Here is a 24006-nt window from a genome sequence, read left to right on the forward strand (position 1 = left end):
GAACAGTCACCAAAGGATTTATGAATATTAGATCCTATGAAAGACTTAAGTGCCAAATCCTCCAGATCCCTGAGCCAGATATGTTTTCCTGCAGTGCCTGAGACTGAAACCAGTGTCTGCCTGTGTCAGCAGGGCTGTGGGTCTGTATTTGCTTAAGCCCCATGGTCCTTGAGCTTTTGTGAAAGTACTATCTTTGCCTTTTTGAAAAACTGAGTTTGTGTAACCTTAGAAATAAAGCCCAGGGAGAAGGGTTTTCTAGTGACCCAGGTGTGTATGGTTCAATTCCTTTTCTTGTAAGAGGGTGCTCATTACCCAATTGCTGGCTGCTGGTGTTCTTTGCACCACTAATCTTCTTTCTTGATGCTTTCTACTCTAAAAGATAGATTGTTACACTGGGATAAGAGACTAGAAGAAAAGTAGCATGAGTTTGTTACTTAGTGGGTAGGACTAGCATGGAAAGAGATTTAAATCATCTCAGGCTGCTATCAAAACTCATGTGCTGTATAGAAGGCAGTATCACTCCTAAGTTTTGAAAGCAGCTATATCTGTGTGTCATGAGGAATGTGATGCTGTGCATGCTTATTGGAACAAGTCTTGCAAAGAATTTAGGTCTCCAGCTTCTATTATGTAGAACATTCATTTGTGTCTGAACTGGGTTCCCAAATACCAGTTCCATTAAACAGAAAACCAGAGTTGCTGAAACAGACAACTCTGGAATGCTGGAGCTCTTGGGAACTTTAGACCAAGAAAGTCACTGTTAACAGAATGTTTTCAATGTCAGGCAGCAAAGGGATAACATTTTCCAGGATTTTTGTTTGTTAGTTTTTGTTTTTTTTTACCTTAAGTGGAATTCAGATGCACAAGATTTTCTTGACTCAGGTCTTAACATTCAGCATCCCAATGACATTAATGTAACTTCTTTTTACTTCTGAGGTGCAAAATCACTTCCTTGAAACACTGCAATGTACTGGCCATGATTATTGTTCTCGGTGCACATGAAGCAGGTTGGCTAACACTGTTTCTGGAGGAGGCTGCTGTGGTTCTGAACTGTGTGGACACACAGTGTTACTGGTAGTAATGTAGACTGGAAAGAAGGTAGTAGGTAGACTGGAAAGCTCACACTTTGACAAATGCTTCAGCCCATTTCCTAATTGGTTTCGCAAAATAGGTTGGATAAATGTAGATGTTACTCTTTTTATACTTAAATTTTTGTACAGTATAATGAGATAATAAAATCAATTTGGTTCACTTTAAAGGCCAAATCTGCTATTCACAAAGTGCCTGTGTCACAGACTCTTTGATCCACCCCAGTGGCTCACAATACAAATGCCTTGAATAGAAGTTTTAGTCATGCTTCTATGTTAATTCAATTACAGCAATCTTTGTATAAAATGATCCAAAGGTGATAAAGAAAATTCTATTATAAACTCTACTCTGTTTCTTCTTTTCCTGCTTCTTGCTTTTCATAATTTTCAGGAGTTGCAGGAGCTGCTGTTTCATCAACACTTGGGTATTCATTTGTTGCATTGCTCGATGGAACTGTGGTTGCAGGAATGTTTTCTTCATTGGATACCTGAACATAGTCTGCATTGGATTGTTTCTGAACCATTTCTCTGCAGAAAGACAGGATTGGGATTGTGATCTCACATGTTGAAATCCTAGGTACTCTAGAGTCTTTCAAAATACTGAATCTTTGTATTTGCCATCTGAACAGTAACCCCAATGTTATTATGACTGTTCCAAGATTGTGTGAAAACAACACCACTGATACTGAGACAGAAGGAGTGACAGCATGTTAGCTAGAAAGACATTTGCATTGCTGGTTTAAGTGATCCCATTAGAATAGAATTGATTTTAGTGTGTTTAAATGTTATGCCAGGAAAGTGGAAAAGGAAACTGAGCACTGGCAGTGTCTGCAGAGTGATAACAAAATTCACTGCCGGGTGTGAGCTTTCTGGGAACTTCCATGCAGATCTGGTGTCCCACTGAAGTGCATGAAAAATAGAATTCAGTCAGAAAAGAATTAGGAAAAGACTGAAATCCAGAAAAGTAATATATATTTAGTATTTTAGAAAATATGGAAATCTAGAGAAGTATTTTTAGTAACAGGTATTAATTCCATTTATCTTATCAAAACGGTAATAAACCAACTCCGAATATTGAAGCACTTCCACATGGTAAAAAATATCGGATGCTAGTGGATTAATTCAATGCAGTAAAATTTATTAGGATCCAAGTACAAGACTTACTTAGTTAATTACTTAATTACTTACTGTATTAATTAGTTTTTATAGTACTGTATTAGTTATTAATAGTATAATTAATATATTTATTAATATAATCACTATAATAATTATTAATTAGTTATTTAATTACTAATTAGCTGTTAATGCTACATCAAGTAAAAGCAGAAATCAGGTGCGTGAGTGACTGATCACTGCTCTGGATTAACAGAATTCCTTATTAGGAAGTCTTAAACCTGTGCTACAGGGAAGTCAGTTTTTTCTGGCCTCAGCTGCATGTAGCTATTTAGCATTTAACATCAATGGGCTGAATACAGTCTATATAGTGCGTGAGATTATCCCTATTCTGAAGATTTGGCAATTTAAGGGAAAATTGAGCAACCAAAGCACAGAGAAGAAAACATCTCCAAGAAAGAATCAAAATGGACATTCTGGGCTGCATTCTGTTGTCTAAACCTTGTGTTTCCTGCAATCTGAGATGCCTGGAAGTATCCCAAGTGTATGTCCTGTAATTTCAGATAGCACTAACCCTCTTGTTTAAATCCCAGTAAATTTCCTGAGGTAACCCTTAGCTGCTCTTTCTTTTCTTTTTTTACTTCCTCCACCTGCTTTTAACAGATCCCATTAACTTAAATCTAAAGAGCTGTTTTATAACTTGCCACTTCAGTTTGTGTTGTTTAAAAATACTTACTTCACTGTTTTAGATACTGCTAAGTGGTAGCTGCCTGTTAAAATAGGGAAGAGAGCAATGGCACCTTCTGTTAAAAGAGCAACAGGTAAAAAGTCCCCTAAAAGTAGATGTTTACTCTGGAAGTTTTCTCAAAACTTGCATTATGCATGTCCTTTAGTTCTGGATTGTCAGTAGTGCTTTACAAAATAATTAAAATTAAGCAAACAGAAATTCTTACTGCATCTCATTATTTAGTGACTTCTTATTTTTTGCCTTCTTGGTTAAGACCCAGACGATAATGCAAATTATAGCAGCTGCCAGAATTGCTCCAATCAGTGCTCCAGCAACAACACCACCATCTGAATCTGCAAAGAAAAAGAAAAAAAAATATTACTTGACTTTTTAAAAACAGAGTAGTTTAGCAAAATCCCATGGAAATTTAGTGCAGGAACCTTTAGCAGAAAGAGGGGATTAGATTCAAAGAATTCTTTCCAGGAGGGCAGTCAAAGATGCTCCAGGAAAGTGAGAGCTCTGTCCTTGGGTGGTCTTTGCTGCCTCCTTTCTCATTGGGTAGCTCTCTATCCCAACAAACTCTGTGTTTATGCCTGGCTAAAGGAGTCATTGGGCTGTAATACTGATAATAGCTAAAAGCCTTTGCTTTTCAATCATCACAAACACATACTGAAATTCAGGTTGCCTTTATTTCTGTCTTGCAGCTAGTGGTCACACCTACAGTGCACCAGTCCTTGTACTACCACGTTTTACTGATGGTTGTAATTTCTGGGGTGGGGAGACCTCCGTGGGACTATTGTCTGGAAGAAACAGCTCAAACTCCTTGTCTGTCTGTTCTCAGTAAAGGCTCCACAGTCAGAACCAGGTCCAGCTCCTGCTCCTTGCAGGAAATTTAAGTGGTGATATTAAATCCGTTTTCTAGGTCATTGTAAAGTCTGGGCAGGCCTGGATGAAAAATCCAGAGCTCTCCAAATTCTGTTCTGTTCTTACTTAAAAAAAATAAAAAAAATCTAAACTTCAAAGTTGTTAAAGAATTTTCCTGCGTGCTATGTATATCCTCCATCAAAGATGTGATTACTTTCAGGCATTGCACTTACATTTTGCCGTTAGGTCAAGCTCACAGGTGCTGTTCCCCAGGAGGTTGCTTGCTATGCACCGATAGTAGCCAGTTTCAAAAGTGGTGAGGTTCCCAATGTAAAGGATGCCAGAGTTTGGATCTGTGACAAGTGGAGAGCAGGTACATGTTACTGTTTGTATTCTGTAGAGGCAAAACATTTCTCTGTAGTGAGTAACACAGAGCTATTCAGATATTGGAAAAAGGGTTCACCAATTACTGATTTGTGTGGGGTTTCTATATTCTTTAAATATAAAACATATTCCTTCCTTGAAAATTGCTTCGGTGGATTCTGTGGGGGTGTATTAGAAGCCCCTACTCTGCCAACCAGTCTGGCTGATGTTTTACCCACATTAATACTGTGGTTGTCTGTGTAACTTCACAAATGAAAGTGTAACAGGTCCAGAAGATTTTTGAGAGGGAAGGATGTGCTAGTACTTGAATGACAAATTTATTCAACTTAAATTCACTCAAAATTTCAAGGGAAGAGATGTAGATGCATTAATATTTCTCTCATTTTAACAATTTAAAGACGTGGACAGGACTTCAATTTCTTTTTATTAAATAGAAAAAGCATCCTGTGTTTTTGACAGCTGTCAGTTGATTTGAATAAGTAAAAATACGATTCTGTGACATTGACTATTGGAAAAGGAGGATAAATTTTAATTAGCCATTTGAAATGCTGGAATTTCAGATCCTGAACGTGGTGTGTTAGTCCTGTAGTTACATACTAAATTGTTCTGTCACAGGCTTGAGGGTGTTCTCATTGACTTTGTACCAGCGGTAGTTGGGGCGAGGCAATCCCTCTTCACAGTTGCATAGGAGGTAGATTAGATGGCCTTTTTCAGGTGTTCCTTCTACTTTGCAGAAAGGTTTTGATGGTTTTACTGTAAAATAAGAAAGGACAAATTGGGAGTGCATACCCGGAGCTGCAAACATTAACCTCAAGTTCTAGTACCATACTGCTCTAAGCAAAGACCTGAAGCCCATCTACAGGTTTCCATCCAAGAACAGTCTCATTTATCAAACTGACCAAAGCCTCTCCCATTAAAAAATTTAGTAATATTAAATATATATACATGGCCTAGGGTACAGTTTTATTATCTTTCATTTGCATATTAACTATTATTAAGGAGGTGTTGAGACTATGATTATCAATTATTTTCATTGTAATGGGCCACTCACTAGTCACCATACACCATTCTGCCATATAGCAACATCAGTCTCTTTAGAGATATGACAGGAGCATTTCTGCTCCTGCAGAGAGGGAGAGGATCAATTCTTTCAGTATATTAACAGTTGTGAAGGAAATAAATCGGCTATAGTTCTGTTAAAAAAATGTATCTGTTTTTACATAATGTCCTCACTTTGCACAAAAGGGAAATTCTGTCTTTACTTACACCCATTGTTTTTCATTTCCTACCTCTGTATATGCTTTTGTGGTTCTGTAGAGTGCTGTTAAGGGAAACTACCAGCAATGAACGCAGCTCAAACCAACAACTTTTCTTGGTTTTCATGTGAAAAGTGCATTCTTTTACTCAACTGCTCCAAGATTTACTAATTACTTTGGGAATTTTAGATGAGAATTATCAATAGTACTTCGTTTTTTTCAGGAAATGAGTTTACATATATCCTTTTCTTATCCCTGGAAGATAGGCAAGTGATGTTGGAATCACATTTCCATATGTCTGTGATTTGTCACTCTGATCAGCTATGAATTCTCAAGATAAAAGGAGTTATTAGTCAGGGTTAGTACAATCTTCTATCTTATTAGGAAATAAAATATTTAATTCTGCTGCTTTTCATCCTTTCTGTTCTGCCTGTTCATGGTTGAACTATTGCTTTCTTCCATGCAGAACAAACTTTGTACTACTTTTATCTAACACATACTATGTTTCTAGCGGTTTTGGGAATTGATGTGAGCCAGAACTCTTAGTCTGTGGTGCTGCCTCTCCCTAGATTTATGCAAGTCATCATGATCAACATTAGGTAAAATTAGCAAAGTTTTGGACTGTGCTGGGGCTGTGTGTAATGGTTTCAGTGAGAAGTTGTCACTCCCAGCTAAAATGGTGTTTTATTTTAACCAAAACTAGTATCACTTTGTTTTCCAGTATGAAAGATGGAGTGAAGCTGGGTAGAGAAAAATGAAATTTGACTGCAGTTCAGGCAAAGGCAGCTGTGGAGTGCAACCAGGTCAGCTGCAGCTGTAAGCTAGAGGGCACCCAGGCTCTGCCTGCCTCCAGGGCCCTTGGAAGCATTCTGCAGCAGTGACTCAGGGAGCTTCCCTCTGCATCATGGGCCTTGTTTACCACAGCCTATTATTCCCTCTGGCCCTACTTATTTTGAGCTGTGAATTCAGTGTTTCATAATATGGAAAGAAAAAGACAATACAGCAATAGAGACAGAAGGCACTTACCCAGCACACTGACAATCACTGATTTTTGACTCTGTCCAGCATCACCCTGAGGGCTGAAAACTTCACAGGTGTAGGAGCCAGTGTCTGAGGGCTGCATGTTGGAGATTGTTATTGATGCATTCCCTGGACTTGTTGAAGCTGTTATCCTGTTCTTAAATGCCCCATAGGAGTAAGACTGGCCTCCTGAATAATAATAGATCTGTGACAAAGAAACAGTTGTTGGTTTAATAACAAAAGATCCTTCTGCTTTGTTTGGTACTCAGAACATATTTGATTTCTGATTAAAGCCAAGCAATGTCACCTCCTTTCTTGCCTCCTCCCTCAAGAATGTAGAAATGAAAGCATCGTGCATTTGAATATATACTTCTAAAGGTTCTTAAAAGACAACCTTTTCAGAGTGGTATTTTTAATTGTGTAATTGTCAGTAGTTACATCTTCGTTGGATACTCCAAGCAGACTGATGCAATTGCAAAAAGAGAGGTGAGACTATTGACCATCACATGACAATTCTGTGAAAAAAAGCTAAGTCATGCACAGTGAATAATCATATTAATTGCAGCACTGATAATTTGTGAAAGCATTAATAAGTGGCTCAGTAGAAGATTATGACATGGATGGACCTTTTGTTGGAAAAAGTGAGTAGCTGCAGAGCTTTTCAAATACAGAATCCGGCAAACAGAGGACTGAAATGAATTCACAAGACAAAGGTCTAAGCAAACAAGGTACCTGATCTGTTGGCAGTAAATTTGAAAGCCATAAGGATGCAATACAAAACAGAGCAGAATTATCACGTAGGCAACTAGAGCAGTAATGCTGTTTTTGTTTGTGTCATCAGCACTGGAGACATCGTCATGGGCTATCTTGGTTTTTTGAATTTATACCAGGGAGGAAATAAAGAATACCAGCCTCAGTGCTTGGGGGGTTTCTGTTTGGGATCAAGAAGTTCCCCTTTTACTAAATAGTAAAAAAATGTTTTGCCAGATGATATACATAGTAAGGATAAATGTTTCTAAGGAATGCAACATTTCCTCACAAATGAAAATTGCTGATTTAACATTGACTGATTTCACTGACTTCAGTAGCGTCAATTGATCTTAGCAACATTGTGGAGTAGAAACGGCCTCATAAGCCCAAACTTGCTGTCTGCTGATGGAAAGGAAAGGTAGAATTGTTCACTGTGGAACCTTGGATGGCAGTCTGAGCCTTGGGCTCTGTGTCTTTTTAGGAACTGCAGTGTCTCATCTACTCTGGGGTAAATATAATATCAAGGAGTACCTGCCTCTGTCCAATCTAACTCTGCTCTGAAACCAAGATCTGAAAGAACAAAGATGTGAAAAACTATGATCCATTTTTCTGAGGTGTTAATGATAGTGTTGTATGAAAGTGACAGTATTTGGGATAGGCCGTATGTTCCCCCAGAGTCTACATGCACACACTTGGCAAAGTGAACAGTTCCAGAACACTCAGTCATTTCTCTAAACTGGTGAGAGGTGTCCATATAGAATTACAGGTTGTGACCCAAATAGATATAAATCCTACTGGCAATAGATATTGCTCCTACTGACAATATTCCAGAATCATCAGTGTAAGTGTATTTTCTGAAGTTGAAGTAACAGCATGTTTTTTAATGGAAATAGTGAGAAAATGCTTGTAGGAAAAGGTTTCACAGACTCCCCTTCACAGGCCATTCTCACTTGACTAGTAGAAAAATACCCTTTTGCTCAAAGTTCCCTGCCTTTTAGGGATACTGCAGAAGTATAGTTTGCTTTACTTCGCAGATCAACTGATTGCATTTTGAATTTAGAATATTAATTCTGTTTATCCTCCCTGATATGGTGTTGACTGAGGTCTTTAAGGAATGTTATCTAAAAGCTTTTATTAGCTTAAGGCAAGGTACTCTCCAAAACTGTCAGAACGCAGCTGGTTTTCGCAAAGATATGGCTTTGAAATGAAGGTCAGAATCCAGCTTGCACAGCACCAGCAGCTCCAGGACTGCAGCTTGGCCCCATCTCAAGAGCAATTTTGCATATTGCTCAGCCAGACTTTATCTTTCCCTGCCCCAGCATTACAAACACCAGGTACAATTGATGCAGAGCTCTGAACACCAAAGCATTCCCAAGGTGTGGAACACTGGTGGTACAGTGGGGAAGCATAAGAATTACAGGGTTAGCTCAATGACAGTCCTAGTTAGAAAGTCTGCTGAAGCTGGATACTCCTCCCGGTTTCCATCCCACTGCCTGCAATACCATCAGTTTTAAAACTGATTTTATGCTTTGCATAAAATGTCTAGAGATGGGACTCTATTGCCAAGCCAGAGTCTGGATGGACACACTGTACTCTCTGGGAAAGGAAAGTGTTCAAAATAGGGAGCTTGGTTTAAGCAAATCACTCATCAAAAAAGTTGTCTACCTGGAATTACAAAAACACACTAGCCACATTAATCTCATTCTACATTTATCTGAGTGTGAGCAATAGCAGAGTAGTATTTATCACTGTTTCTTGCAAGAGTCTGAACTTACAAGAGCTGTGACTTATGACTTCAGCCTCTTCTGAGGCTGATGTCCCTGAATAGCTCTCAACAGTGATGGGCTGGATTTTCATCTCCTCTCCATCAACTGCACTGTTAGAGTAGGGCAGTGAAAGGGGTTCCATCAGCTCTTTACACTAATGTGAAATTAAGCTCTACAATGATTTAAATTAAGTAGTGTGAGTCTTGCTGCAGCATGAGAGGAGTGGCAGGCCCATCATACCCTATTAAAGGCTTGATTGTTGGAAAAAGGGATTAAATTCTACTCAATCTACCTCAGAGTGATCTGGGATTATGTGAGAGTAAAGAGTAGTAGAAGGGGTCCACTGAATGCTCATTTAGATACAGCATCTTCCTGGGAATGAGACTGGCACTGCAAGTCATAAATGCAGTCAGGGCATGCCAGTAAAACTGTAGAGGAGTAAGTGCTCCTTGGTATATTTGACCTGGAGTCAGGGTGAATTACATGCTTAAATCCTCACCCAGTGCACTGAAAAACTAATCCTTTGTGTTCTCTCTTTCTGAGTCAATGAATGCAGAGAAAATATTTTGTATATGCTGTTAAATCTGAGGCAGGTGTCAACACAGCAGAGACTATTTCTTCTCAAACAGAGTCTTACTGGGTCAGTTTTTGTCAGCTGTGAACATAAAGCAGTGAAAGATTCTCAGGCAATATGTTCAGTTCCTCTGCAGGCTCCTGCCTGTTCTCTGTTCTCTCCTGTTTGATGCTTGTCTCCCTGGCACTGGAGTTCATTGCCTGAAGGAAGGTGGTAAACACCAAAAAGGCTGAATAATGTTCTGATTAATTGCTGAGTGTATATCTTGTCCCAGAGGTATGATTGGATTGTGTACACAGGAATTTCATTTAAGAGGAATATGTTTCAGTTAATTGGCTGTGAATTCATAGTCAATTTTTAAAAATATACTCAAAATGGGTATCTTAAACCCTAGTTCAAAGTGGTTTTATGTTGTCCTTGAGAAGCTGGTTTGTGGCTTTCAGAAAACTGAAATGAAAAGCTTTGCAAAAGTGTTTCTGTTTCGATTCAAAAGTAAAAAAAAACTTGTTTTCTGTTGAAGATACGGAACACTCCTTGGTTTTGGGCAACTGCCAGCTAATGTTTCCTCCTACAGACACACGTCATTGACTTTTCTTTCCATATTACCAAAAATGTGTGTATGGGAAAACTGCATACTTAGTCAATGGTAGACTTTTCCTGGAAACCTTTTTAATCTTAGTTTAATGCTTGGTTTAAGCAAATCACTCATCAAAAAAGTTGTCTACCTGGAATTGCAAAAACATACTAGCCAATATATGACAAATATATTTTAAGTGCACCATCTTAAATGCAAAAAAATACAAAAGAAATCTGGTGTACTTTCCTTCAAACAGTAAGTTTTTCATGTCCTCAAGCAAATCATGAGCAGTTCTAGTAAAGTTGATGATTTACCAGAGCAGAAACAATATTGAGGGTGCATTAATGGTTGTTGCTCCTCCTTATCAGCTAGTTTGTTCAGCAAGTTATATAATGGTGCCTTTTCACAATTCATGGAAGCAGCTGCCTGAGTGACTAATCAAACAACTGACACAAAAAGGAGAGGAGATTATCACTCCTAAAACTGTTGTCCCTAGTAACTTCATAATCTGAGACACTAGTTTCTGCTAAACAGAAAAGTTGCCTAGAAGACATCTCCCTGACCTGAGAAAGGGTTGCAGTTTAATTGGTTTTTCAACCTGTGAGCCAGGCAGTGCCTGGAGCTGCTGTCTCCAGCCAGCCTGAGGCAGTGCCTGCAGTAACCAGGCATGCGGTTACCCTTCATGTCCACAGGTAGTTTCTTCTAGAGTGATGGTGTGGAAAGTGTTTGCTTGAAGAGGAAGCAGTCAGCAGAGGTGATGCTGAGTTGAGGACTTTCAAAGGCTGCCAGATGTTTGGCAGACTGTGAGGAACCCACCTACAGGTTTTTGTTGCACAACTTCTGTAGAAAGATCTTCCTTAGGGTGTGAAGGGGGTGTGTGAAGAGGCAGGAAATTAGAAGAAACATGCCTCCCTCTGCTTCTCCTCTTCTTTTGACAGGACAAATATATACTAGAATTTGTGTAAATATATGTCCTTCAGATGGCTTTGGATGGACTTGCCTGAACAAGAGAGCTGGTAAAGAGGTACAACAACCATTAATGCACCCTCAATATTGTTTCTGCTCTTGTAAATCATCAACTTCACTAGAGCTGTTAATGATTTGCTTGATGACATGAAAAGCTTATTGTTTGAAGGAAAGTACAGCAGATTTCTTTTTGATTTTTGTTTGGTTGGTTGGTTTTGGGTTGGTTTTTTTGCACTCAGGATGGTGCACTTAAATATATTTGTCACACTAGATTAAAAAGTTTTCCAGAAAATGTCTGCCATTCAGGTCAATAGTCCTCCCATCCCCATCTTCTGGAGTCACTGCATCACAATACTGTACATGCCTAGTACTTATGGATATCAAAATTATGAGATGTACTTGAAGGTGCATTACAAAGTGTCCTGCTTAATCTCCACAGAATCCTGACTTCCTCACTTGGGGGCAGTTTCAGGACATGACCTCTTTTCCAGTACCTGTCTTTCCTCCCCCAGCCTCTTCTCTCTTTCCCCCACCAGCACATGTAAAGCTCTAGCATCCTGCTGGATGATGTTTTTCTGATGGAGTCAGCATGTGACTCACAGTCTTTGCCTGGAGAGCTGGAAAGCTTCAGCATCCAGAGGGCCTTGTCATTGGGTTGGTTTGTCATTTTCTGTTTGACATTTTTTCAAGCTACTAGAAAATTGAGGATATTAACAACTTTACTGGTTTGAGATCATGATCTCTTTTTGAATTCCGAGGACAGATAGAATTTATAAAATAACAACCAGGGGAAAAAATGTTCATCGCTTCCTTAAGCATCTTACCATCTAATTATAGAACAAATGCTGCACACTCAGTGTTAATGAAGGCCCAAAGCTCAGATTATGAACTCAGCTAGCTAAGAAAGCAAATGTTCACACATATTGGGTTCTTTGACATGTGTCACATGACTGAGTCTGGGCCCAAATCCCATATTTCATCCACAGTTTCTTTTCACACATTTTTGTCAAAACTCTGGTCTGCCAGAAGGTAGTAGGGATATTATGGGGATATCCCTTACTGGGCTTTTTCCCTTGCTGGGAATGGAGGATATTAACAATGACAAGAAGTGTCTTGTCACAATAGTGCATTGGTAGAAGAAAGGGAGGGAGTCAGAAGCCTTTAGCGGATTACTCATTCAGCAGCTTTAACTGATGCAAAAATACTGAAGGAGCAGCTCTTTCATGTTCTCACAGTATCATTCCTGTGGCTGAACTATTAGTGAATAATTCCTACAGTGCATCAAGAAAAAATGTGTTTTCTTAGTGCATTTGGTGTAGTTGCTCTTCAGCAGTTATTATTAGACCTCAGTTTACATTGGGCTGTACCCTGTACTTCATGGTGAGATAGGAATCCTGTAGCAGTCAGAGTTTGGAATGGATTATGGCTGGAACACTGAGCTGACAGCTGAGAGGAAGCTGGTTCATCTCAGTGTCCTCAGTATTCATCACATCTCAAAATGTTTTTATATTCTAGAAAGGAGACCCAGGATGTTTGTTTTTTTCCCTATGTAAATATGTAGCCCCAAGTTTGGGCTATCCAGTCTTGTTCACATTCAGCCCAGAGGTTCCTGATGGGTACACATGCCCTTCAAATAACCTTTGGGTAGAATATTCCTGAAGGTGCCAGTTCAGCCACCTAGAACAGGTGGGGGAAAAAAAGCCCAACACAACAGTTACATCCAAAATAATTTTGACAGAGAAAAAAGCAGTAAAAAATAGGGTGAGTTAAAACTTCTGAATGATGCATCCGATTAAACTTATTTCAGTCATGTGCCAGTTTTGAGATTTCAATACAGAATTTGAATACAGGTTTCACAGTAGCACAAATCTAGTAGAAGCTATTTAGCTCTGTTTCCCCCCTTAAGATTATGGGGATTGTTTTCTTACCTTGTATCTCCAGCTACATCTTCCCCGTGCATCTGTCACATACACCGTCTTTTGACAAAGACTGACTGACTTTTCATCCATACTCAGAATACCATGACATGGGGAATGCTGTATTTGAGTAAAAATGTGCTGATCTGAGAGTTAAATGAGACTTTAAATGTTCCCCCAAAATCAAAGAGCCACTTCTCTACACACTCCCCCACCTACCATCCACGCTGATCACAAGGGTGGGGTTCCTCATGTTCAGTTTTTATGCAGAAAGTATCTCAGGCCTTGTCAACCACAAGATGTAACAGAAACTTATTCCTTAATTCTACCTAAAATTAGTCAAACTAAGATTGAAATCTAATGTTTGCTCCAAACATCCCAGTTACAACCTGATTATTTTCTACTTGTCTGCACTTCCCTTTGTGATAACCACAGCCAGTCCACCCCAGACCCGCTGACATCCAGAGTCACACGGCAACAGTATCTCCATTCCTCTCATTGGAGGTGTTGCCTCTGCTTTCCATGAAACTGTTCCTTAGAGATCCTGCTCAGTCATCTAAGTGCTAGATAAAATTTGGTTGTAAAAAATCACCTCTAGGCAAAAAAAAAATGCGTACAGATGAGAGAGGCCCTTTCCAGGAAGTTTTCCTGTACTGCCTCAGGAGCTACCTCACACAAGCTCATCTTTCTCATGAGCTGGAATGGACTGCTCTGCTCCCAAGCTGGTATCCACTGCAGCACTTACAGCCTCTGCAACACAGGATCCCAGGTGTCTTGAGGCTGAAAATGTGTGAAGTTGTCCCCTGAACTGCTCAGGCTACATGGAGGAGAAATTGTTCTTTCAGAAGCTTTACTGGAACCCCCCTAATTACAGGGCTGGCTGGCCTCTGGCTCTCACCTGGGGTAGCCCAGTGCCCATGGCTGTGTCTTGCTTTGTGCTGGGCAGCAGAGTTGTGCTGGTATTGGGACTACTGATAATCTGAATTTGGGGTGTCAGGGTGGAAGGAGCTGACGCATCTGTGCTCAGGTCACTCTTCTTGATTCTTTCCTACTTTTGGGCTTTCCCTCCTTGTCCCATATTGCTGACCAATGTTCCACAAGTTCGGGGTTTTTTTAGAAGACTTTCATAGGAAGTCTATCAATAATTCTGTTTTGCCTAAAAGTAACAGGTATCCATGACCTTTACTCATATGGTGAGTTTAAAATTTCAGTCAAGAATCCAGCCCTGGCCACATCTTGCTTAGCCAGGTAGTGTCCCATATCATTTCACTGACTTTAGCTGTGGGTGGCCTGGGTGGGAGGCTCAAGGTGTGGCCCAGGTTAGGTTAGTTGTATTTAGCAGTTAGGAGTTGTATTTATCTTTGCAAGGCTGCAGCCTCACCCGTGAAGGATCAACAGAGGCTTCAGCTTTCAAACATTTACTTAGGTGCTTTACTCTGGGGCCACCTGAGTGACTCAGAGCATAAAATGAAGCACAGATGTAGGTATTAGCAGGAGCTGAGACTTTACCTTTTGAACCAGGCCAGGCTGTGATGTACCCTGGCTGAGCAGAGTTGAGAGTGTTAGCCTCAGTTTGTCTAGATGTAAAATAGAGATCACTCAGTGTTGGAAAGTTCTCAAGATTCTTGGCTGGGAGTTATTATTTAAAAGTTAAATTCAGCATTAAAGGACATGTTGCTAAGGGCTAAATGGCAAAAATAAAAAGTTGAAAATATGTACGGCATCCAATTTTCCATGATTTTATACAAAGTTTATATTCACCTACTATGTAAAGCTGTGGTGTCTTCAAAACAGTGCTGTGAACACCTGGCTCTGTTTGCTTCCTCCCTTTTTATTGTGCTGCCTGTGAGCAGCCTGGCTGTGGTATCTCCTCCTTACCCATGGTGTAACTGCCAAGGTCAGAGCTGCTGAGCACCTGTGGCAGCCCTAGAGAGGGTGGGCAAAGCAGAACAGGGCATGAAAACACCAGAACAAGCAGCAAAAGACAAAACCAACCTCACAAAGGCTGTGCTGGGAGGCAGATCTGCATCAGCAGCAGGGCTGCAAACTAATGAAAAGTACAGCCTCCCCTTGATGCAAGGTAAAATCTGGTGCTGAGTACTTACAGACACTAAATTAACACTGGCACTAGTAAGGTTCCTGGCCTTACTGATAACACTCCAGCCAGATCTGTACCTGAACTGATGGATCTCAAAACACTGAAAAATCTGTGTTAAGTGGCACTGTAAAATAAAGAGGTACCTATGGCCTCTGCTTTTTATATGTTATGTATTAAAATCTAGTAATTTAACCCTCCCATTCATTAATGCTTAAAGCCAAAAGCTTCTTAATGGTATAAATTTGCCTTAATTATATATAATGTTTATAAATGTATATGATGTTTACAGCTTGCTCTGTTATTTGTTGCCACTAGAGAGAAAGGGCCATGTTCTCAATTGTTTAAATAAACAGTATTTATTAAAATCAATATGTTTTCCCACACATATTTCTTACAGAGAATATCTCCTCTGCTTAATCTTATTACTTTGAGGATAGTGCCCATGTGAATAACATGATCATCATAGTAAGATGTCAGAAATATTTTAAAATTTAGAAGGTAGGAGATGTATTTTCTGTAACTTTTTTACAAAAAATTTAAATCTCCTGTCTTCAAAATATTTGTTGGAATTTTTCAATATTGAAAAATGGAATTTGAAAATGTTATCCAATTAGTAGCTGAAAAAAAATGACAAATTTTGAGTAGAGCCAGAATTTTCAACACATTTTTCAGGGCAAATACATGCTATTTATAAGGAAGTGTTTGGTATTTTATTACGGATCTGTTAGAAGAATCTAAATATCTCATAAAATTAAATAATTTTATTCCAGTTAAAATTCAAGCTATTGTTCTGGTATTCAGTAAGATATGGTGCCAGTCTTTCCAACATAGTTGGGTTTGTCCTCTTACCAGCATAATAAATATATTTTTGAATTGCATATTAGTGTTGTTTTATCTAAACAAAGAAAGCCAAAGCTGCGACCCTCCTCCATTTTCATGCATATGTTTCCTACTTGGAGCAACATGTGAAACTTAATTCAGCTATGTGCCAAGCTGCCAGGGCAAAGCCAGGTTTGTAGAGAGATTATCTTTTTGTTTAAATTTGTGGGAGAAAGATGTGTGGGCTTTCAGGTTCCCAGTCCTTTCTGAAACTCAGAAGAGTTGTCAGCCTGAAATAGAAATACCAGCCTCATTCAGATGGAGGGTAAAAATCCAACTTTATGTTCAGCTGTGTTGTGTGATTTCTTAAACCATATTTTCCACAAGCAATCACAGACCTTTCATCCCAGTGTTTGCATTAACACCATTAATTTTATTGTGCATAGGTTCAAAATGGTAAGAAATTGCCAGGTGGTGGTAAAAGGATACAGGGTCAAGTAATACAGGACTGAATGGGTTGCTGGAAGCATCTTAAAAAAAGCAGTGCCCCAGTCCCACACCCTCCAGGGACACCAGCAGGTTCCAGGGAGCAAAGGGAACACTGAGCCTCACTGAGCATGCCAGCCCAGGAGAACTAGAGCTGCAGTGAGAAGAGATTGTGCCTTGGTGTTCAAGGAGGATGGGATTAGCACTAACCCATGCCCTTTCCAGATTGAACTGACTTTATGTAATGAAAATCATTCATCACAAATGCAGCCATTTCAAATGTGTGAAAGTAAATTTGCTGTGAAATTAGTTTCAGATGGGGGAATCCAGCTGCAATTTTTCCGAGTAATGTTTCTCATGGACCTTATGGGCACAACTTTCCCACTGCTTGCAATGAGAGCTGCAGAAGCTGGGAGGGAGCACTGGAGGGATTGATCTGTAAGGTTTCCCTGACATCAGTTAGTTCTTGTTGAGTGTATTCTGAACCACCCACAGTATTGTATGATTGAAATTTTCAGGGGGTGTTTTTCTCATCGTTTGCCACAGTTTACAAATGGTTTTCCCCTCCTGGATCTCTTGAAACTGTGTGATCCTCCCTCTAAAATATTTATCTCTGTATACTACAATCTGCTTATTTCTCTTGATTGTGGCCAGAAAAATGTATGGCATTTAATGTGTTGTGATATGGAAAATTTGATGCAAGTAGAACAGAAAGACTCTAACCAAACCTGGAGAAGGTGAGCTTGATCCTATGTCAGTGCTGTACTTCCCAATTGAACAAGTGATTAAAATTTAAAATGTAACCTACTGGATCAAAATTATAATATATTGTACAATATACAACTTAGGAAACTTGTAGCTACAACCCTTTCAGGAATAATTCTTCAATTAATAAAATAGTTTTAACTTGAGGAAAGCAAACAATGAGTAACTACTATTCAACTACAATCAGGCAAGGTGTGCCTACATCAGTCTGGTATTCAGTTAGTCAGAACTTGGGATGGGCCCAGAATTTGTACTTAGCACTGATGCAGGCTTTATCTGTGGCTGCCTGTGAATGAGCAGTCCTGTCTTGAGGTTAAATTAAGTCCTATCTCAGGTTAAATTGCCATTTCTTAGATATTGACTATTGCTGTTCAATGCCAAATATGTTACAACCTGCATATTATGCAAATTACAGGCTAATTCTGCTGAAATTGATAAACCAGATGGAAGGTACAACTGTATCAGCAATATTATTATTGCGAATGGGACAAAAATATCCTGAGTGGGGACTGTGACACCCCTCTAAGTAAAATCTTTTTACTTCAACTCTCAGCTGTAACACCAGGCAGGAGGATTGAACTTTCAGAAAAAAATAAATGCTGGCAACAGGATAAAAACAATGGGAAATTATTGTTCCACAAGCACAGGCCTGATACCAGGCCACGGAAAAGGAATCCCAGTCATCTTCATGGATTCAGCAACACTTCTAATCTGGATTACTTTTTACAAAGGAATGTGTTGCTGACTGCTCACCACCTGTAGGACTGAGATGATGGGAGCTCAAACCTTGTGTGTTATGCTGCGAATGAAATTCATGGGTTCATTTCCCCACCAAAACATAAGATTAACACATAGTTCTTGAAGTTTGGGCAGTAGTGTGAGTACATATAGATACATCCCATCCCTGACCCCTTCCAAGCAGACCAGGCTGCTCTACAAGGTCTTTACAGCCACATGAGAGGCTCAGGCTGTGGTTGGACCAAGTCACTGCCTGGTATTGGTGTCCTTCCCAATGCCATCCATACTGACACTCCAGCCTACAACACAGTCTCATTATACCCCCAGAGTAAGATATTGTTTGGCTTTGCAGCCTCTTGGGGTCTCAGGAAGGGTAGGGACCATTTGCCCTTGACCTGTAATTGTTCTGTTTCCACAGTGACGGTCATGGGATGCTGGGAAATATCAATGCAAGTTTGCTGTGGCAAATTTCCTGCTGTGACAACTTTCTGCAGAGTGCTGCCAACACTCTTGCTGCTCACTTTGTGCTCACAGTCCACTGTCATGTACAGCACCTCTCACTGAGCTGCCAAAAAGCAACTGCAGTGCCTGAGTCGAGGAGCTCTCATTTGACCCTTAAATGGGGAGCAACACATTGTCATAGGCAAGGGCGTCTCACCAGGAAAGCAGCTTTCACAATGGCAGGAAATACTGGCCAGAAAAGAGAAAAGGAAGCTGGTCCAGGAGCTTCAGCACTTGTGTGATTTTTGGACACCTGGTCTTTGCTTCACACTTCCGGTGTGACTTGGATCAAGTTGTTTGAGCATCTGAATCACTTTTGTACTTTCTCATCAGTTTGTGAAGGAATTCAGGCATGTCCATGGGAACTAGGAACCTAGATAATTTGTTTATCTGCTCCTAAATTTCACTGCACCCCAGTCCTTAACCTCTAGGGTAGGAACCCCAACATTACCTGGTCTGCAGTAAGGATAACCCTATCATACATAACAAGACTCTTTGAGGACTTAAGGATATCTCAAATATAATTTCATAGTAATAATAAGTAGTCTTACGGTATGCAGCTGGCTCTCTTTGGCACTGTAAAAACTCCACTGGATAAAGAAATTTTCCATCGGTCCAGAACTGGTGTATGTGCAGAGGAGGGTTGCATTTCCACCTGTCATGACGTTCACTGTCTTCTCAGGGATGGTCACCACGACCCCGCTGGTGTGGCCTGTGGGCAGTAAGTGTGGTGAGGAGAGATCAGCTGGGGCTGGCCCTGGGAGCCATGCAGGAATGCCTTACATGCTGTGTTGCTGAAGAAACTTGTGGGGTGTATCTGGCTGTTCTCCTTTTCAGTACAGTTTCCCTTGGCTTTGTGTGGAAATTTCAGAGATAACAAGCTGGGACTGGGTAAAAGCTAGCAAGCAAACAAATCCCCCAGAATACTCATGCCCTTACAACAAATAATATTCTTAAAAGGCAGAGTTCCTAAACCCGTACTTGTTCCCATTGGCCAATACTCATCTTCTCACTAAGAGTCTGTGGTTAAACTGAACCTTTCTTCTGTACTCAATGCTCTCCTGTGCTTGCACGCTCATTCACAGCTGTGTCTACCCCTCTCTTACACCTTTCTTGCCTTTTTTGGTTTTTTTTTTGCAGTTATTTCTTTAGATATCTATCTCCTTCACTGTGGAGCAGTATTCTCACTTCATACACCCTTATATTGGCTGGGACTTGGTGGAACTCTTGGATCCCTCAGGCTGGAGCCCACCAGCTTTTCTCTGCTCTTCTTTTGCTAATTACTTTTCTTTTGTTTAGGTTTCTAGGTTTTACTTCCAGAAGCTGTTTTTTTTCCCCCAATGTTATTACATTGGAAAAATCAAACTAAACTTTTTGGAAGGGCTTTTACTGTGTGGGTTGTACTGCTTTGAGTTGCTGTGCTAAAGCAGAAAGGGAGCAAACTCAACTTGTGAGCCCTTCCCCATAGTGTTCTGATCAGTCTTGACTATACAATCATAGTAATGAACGGAATCAAGCACCACCTTACAATATTTATCTGTTTCTTTCCTCTGTGAATTACTAGCCATGATGACACATGACAGTAAAGAAAGAGCTGTCAGAAAAATAAGTCTGAATTTCAGGGTTTTGGTAGGTCACCGAGTCTAGTCTGAAAGCTAAAGATTGAGACTGAGAATGTATTTCTTTTGAATGGGATGGAAAACATAAAACATTTTGGAGCTTTCTATGCAAAACAGGCAAGGTGATAATTTCATGTTATAATAATTTTCATGTGGGTTTATTGTATATAATAATGATTGAAACAAAGACATAAAATATTTTTCTCAATGCAGGATCTGTGTATCTTATGTTGGGGTGCTGCTTTTGAGAATTTAAACAGAATCTGCAGTAAAACTAAAGAGTGTTTTGCTGAAATTAACAGCCCTGTGTGAGAAAACATTGTTTATAAAAAGAAATTATCTATTTTATAATTTTTAGCTATGTAAATATTGCAAATTCATGACTTAGTACAGTGTGCAAACCTATCTGAACTGTTTTCCTTGTTTGATGGCTTCAACAGTAAAAGCTCACTGCAAGGAAGAAAGGAATAAAATCTTTCTGTGTTGATGGTGGCTAGGATGAAAATTACTGGGTTTAAAGTACAACAAGATTTATATTATATGTGAAGACATATAAAATAATGTCATGGGAATGGCTGAAGACTGACCTAAATGTGTCAAACCTGCCTTGGGGAAAGAGGGGATCCCAGGACTGGCTGCCAGTCCTACTTGTCTTGTGGGTTCACAGCAGTTTAATCCTTACTGAGATCGAATATAAAAGCTGTGCCATATTATTTTAGGTATCTCAGTTCACTGTTCTCAGCTTTAAGAATTAGTGTTGGCCAGAGGATGATTGTTTCTTGACACAGTTTACGTGTATTTATCTTCTGCTCTTTGCAGGATTAAAGGCACTGTCTTTCAACACAATATTATCACACTGAAAACATCCATTTTCCAGTCATCTGGTTCAGATATTTACTTTATCATTCTCTGGTTTTAGAGTCAGGAGTGCCACAGAGCCTGACTGTTTATAAACTTTTCTTGAATAAATTAATTTTAGCAGAAATTACTCCACAAAGCATTCTAATTTCCATAGAACTTTATTTTGAAGAAATACATTTAATTGAAATAATCTTCACTCAAGTAATAAGGCTGTTTAAAGCCAGTACTAATTGCAACATGGATCTTTTGACTGACAGCAGAGTGAACTGGCCCCACAGAGCCTGTTCCCTCACCACGAATGTTAATGGCAGTTTCACTTTGCACTTATGGCTTCTAACCCCTAATCCCATTTCATACATACAGGTCTTTTGGTTTAAATTTTAAAAAGTACACAAATAAGAAATAACTGAATGAAAACAGCTAGTGTGAACAGGACTATTACTTGTTAAAAATGGCTGATCCATGTCTTTACTTATCAACATTATAGTGTGACTATTTCCTTCTCACAGAGAAAGTCATTGCAGTTAATTAGGAATCTCCCACTTTCACTGAAGTCTTTTGCAGTTTTCAACACTCATGAAATAAATCCAGGTTTGCTGATCTTTTCTGAGCTGTGGAGGAAGCCCAGTCCTCCAACAGGCTTCCTCCCATCAACACTGAGCCACAACAGAAATCCCCTGTCAGTAGTACCCACCAATATGGGCACATTGCTAATCTCAAATCCTGAACTTTCAAATTAGAGGACATTGCTTTGAAAAGTATATATGGTACCTATTCTGAATTACTTTTCATATCTAAGGTAAAAATCTGTTTGGTTTATATGTGTGTGAGAGTTAGAACACTGAAACTCCAGGAGCAGCTACTTAATATATTTCTATGGCACCCAAACTAGATAATTCCTACTCCAGATAATCTGGAAAAGAAGATGTGGAAACTAACTTTCATTTTCTGTAGTGGGTACAAGGGCTGTTCATGTCCATAGAGCATTAAAATGACTGCTTCTGTATATATTAAAAGTAAAGCTTAGCACAATGAAATGCCCTTGAAATAATAATATATAGTTTTTACTATACCATAAAATTCCTGAATTCCACAAAATATTATGTCCTAATTTAATTTCAGGGAAATCCAAAGATTATTTGCATGCTTTAAGTTAAGCACACACCCCCCCCCCCCCACACCCCCCCCAAGTTTTTGGTGGTTGAGGGACTGAGGCATCATTTTCCAGTACTATTGTCAGGGGGAGACAAAAGCCAAATATGGTAAAACCTGACCTTGAAACACTTGAAAGACCTTAACACTCCCTACAAGAGCTCTTTGCTTCTAACTGACATCAGAGCAAAGCATCAATCTGTCAAAGCCAAAATTCTGTGCTTGAGCAAAAAGCACTTACCAGGTAGGAGTAAGTTTGTGGATTTCCATAGAATGGTCTGGCAGTATAGCCATGCTTTTTATTCCATCCTGAAATAATTCATCTAGAATGTTCTCCTAGTTTTCTAGTCAGGTTCACCTGCTCTTTTCCCTCAACAGGTTCCTTTGTTCCATCACTATTTCAATCAGTTTGTTATTCTTACCTGCAAGGATGGCCAGAATTGGAAATATCTTCAGCATTGTTGCACACACCTTCTTGATGCTGGGAAAGAGACCAGATGCTGCTTCTGGCTTTGACTGAAACTCAACTGTTTTATTTTTTGAAGTTCGGTTTTTTGTTTTCCTTATCAGTTGTGTATCAACACGTCAGTGAGCTGTTTCATTCTCCTTTATCACATGTGTGCCTTTGTCCAACTAATGGTGTGACTGTTCACTTGAAACTATTTTGTTGGGTTTGAGCAACCAAGAGTTTTGTTAATAATAAACCTCTGAATCAGAGAAGTCCAAATTCTCCCACTTTTGCCAGGGTCCTGCAGTATTTGCCTACCAAAGTATTTCCACTGAGTACAAGAAAAGTATTTATGGAGCTATTTAGCAGTCAATCCGATTACTAGTGTTGGGGTCAGGCCTAATATGAATAATCTTTATTTCCTGTTAATTCTGTAATTTCCTTTTAAAAATGGACATGTGTAGATAACACATTGTGAGTACATTTTCAATTCAAAACATGTATCTTATACAGTTTGCTCGGCTTCCTGCAGGAGCCAGATTTGCTTTTTGTGCTCTGTGTTGTTTGACTGAGGTTTGATTCAGAGTCCTGAGCTCTGAATCTGTTTGATTCAGAGTCCTGAGCTGCAATGGGAGTAGCTGGCTATGGTACACAGCCATGGGGAGTTAGTGCCTGAAGACAGAGCAGAGGGCGGCATTGCCTTATACATGTGTGCCTGTACCTGAACTAACACAGGTAACATGATCAGGAACTTTTTCTATGCTTGTTGAAAACATGGGATTAATTTATGCCTGATCATCCCATCTTTCCAGTGACAGGCAAGGGCAGCCATCTCTTTCATGGCAGGAGCCATGCTGCAGCATGGGGAGCCCTTTTGGAAGGTGGGGTTCAGCATCTGGCCATGTGAGATTGGAGGGGAAAGGTATGACCAGGCTCTCCCTCATCTTTCATGTGATGTGGTGGCAGATTCTTCAGCAAAGAAGTCTGATGCTGGTTGCATCCTTTACTATTGGTATCAGGTTTATGGACTGTTTATTCTGTCCGATATTTCTGTGCATGGCAGATGCCTGAACAATCTCTGGGCAGATGGCAGGGTTTGGTGATATTTTATATGAGCCATCTCCAAAAGTTTTGGAGATGTCTTCTCCTTAGTCCTGACTGATGTCAGCACTTCACACAACATTCCCACAGAGTGGGTAGTGCCTGTCTTTTAACTATGGGAAGGGCAAGTCTTGGAACTGTTAAATGTCTTGTCCAAGAATCACAGGAGACCCAGAGTCCAAAAAGGAATATGTACATTGAAAGACTGAAATTAAAATTCAGATTTCTTTCAAAAGTGGAAAAGCATTTAGATTAACCTTCACTGAGGAAGCATGGAAGGGTCATAAGCACTCATAAGAAGTTCTCACTGGCTTTCCCCAAAGCCTAAAATGGGAGCTGTTGTTGATTTTTAGTCGTTTAATATGAATGAGTGCAAATGATCTGAACATTAGACAACCTACAGACACATTTCAGTGGTTG

General features: G+C 39.7%; 2 protein-coding genes across 6 annotated transcripts in view; one reads left to right on the plus strand and one right to left on the minus strand.

Moving 5' to 3' along the window:
* On the minus strand, positions 1-22588 carry VSIG1 (V-set and immunoglobulin domain containing 1). 2 transcript variants are annotated; one of them, XM_058847929.1, is made up of 8 exons: positions 22460-22588; positions 18957-19117; positions 13011-13118; positions 6456-6654; positions 4771-4926; positions 4023-4142; positions 3152-3278; positions 1-1613 (listed from the first exon to the last, which is right to left on the minus strand). In XM_058847929.1, the coding sequence occupies exons 1-8, from the start codon at positions 22494-22496 to the stop codon at positions 1430-1432; spliced, it is 1092 nt and encodes a 363-aa protein (XP_058703912.1). In that variant the 5' UTR covers positions 22497-22588; the 3' UTR covers positions 1-1429. The 2 variants fall into 2 exon arrangements, with proteins under 2 accessions (XP_058703912.1, XP_058703913.1); XM_058847930.1 differs by lacking the exon at positions 13011-13118.
* Positions 1-24006, plus strand: part of PSMD10 (proteasome 26S subunit, non-ATPase 10) — a 45796-nt gene that overhangs the window by 6121 nt on the left and 15669 nt on the right. Inside the window, exon 6 of one of the 4 annotated variants that reach the window (XM_058847934.1) lies at positions 22416-22549. The exons of 1 other annotated variant lie outside the window; for it this stretch is intronic. The gene's annotated coding sequence lies outside the window, so the exon portion shown is untranslated. Of the gene's footprint in view, positions 1-1476; positions 3145-3629; positions 3949-22415; positions 22550-24006 lie in introns of those variants that run through there. 2 more of the 4 variants (XM_058847933.1, XM_058847932.1) reach the window with 2 other exon arrangements.

The sequence above is a fragment of the Poecile atricapillus genome, chromosome 12 (assembly GCF_030490865.1).
Source record: "Poecile atricapillus isolate bPoeAtr1 chromosome 12, bPoeAtr1.hap1, whole genome shotgun sequence".
Lineage (NCBI taxonomy): Eukaryota > Metazoa > Chordata > Aves > Passeriformes > Paridae > Poecile > Poecile atricapillus.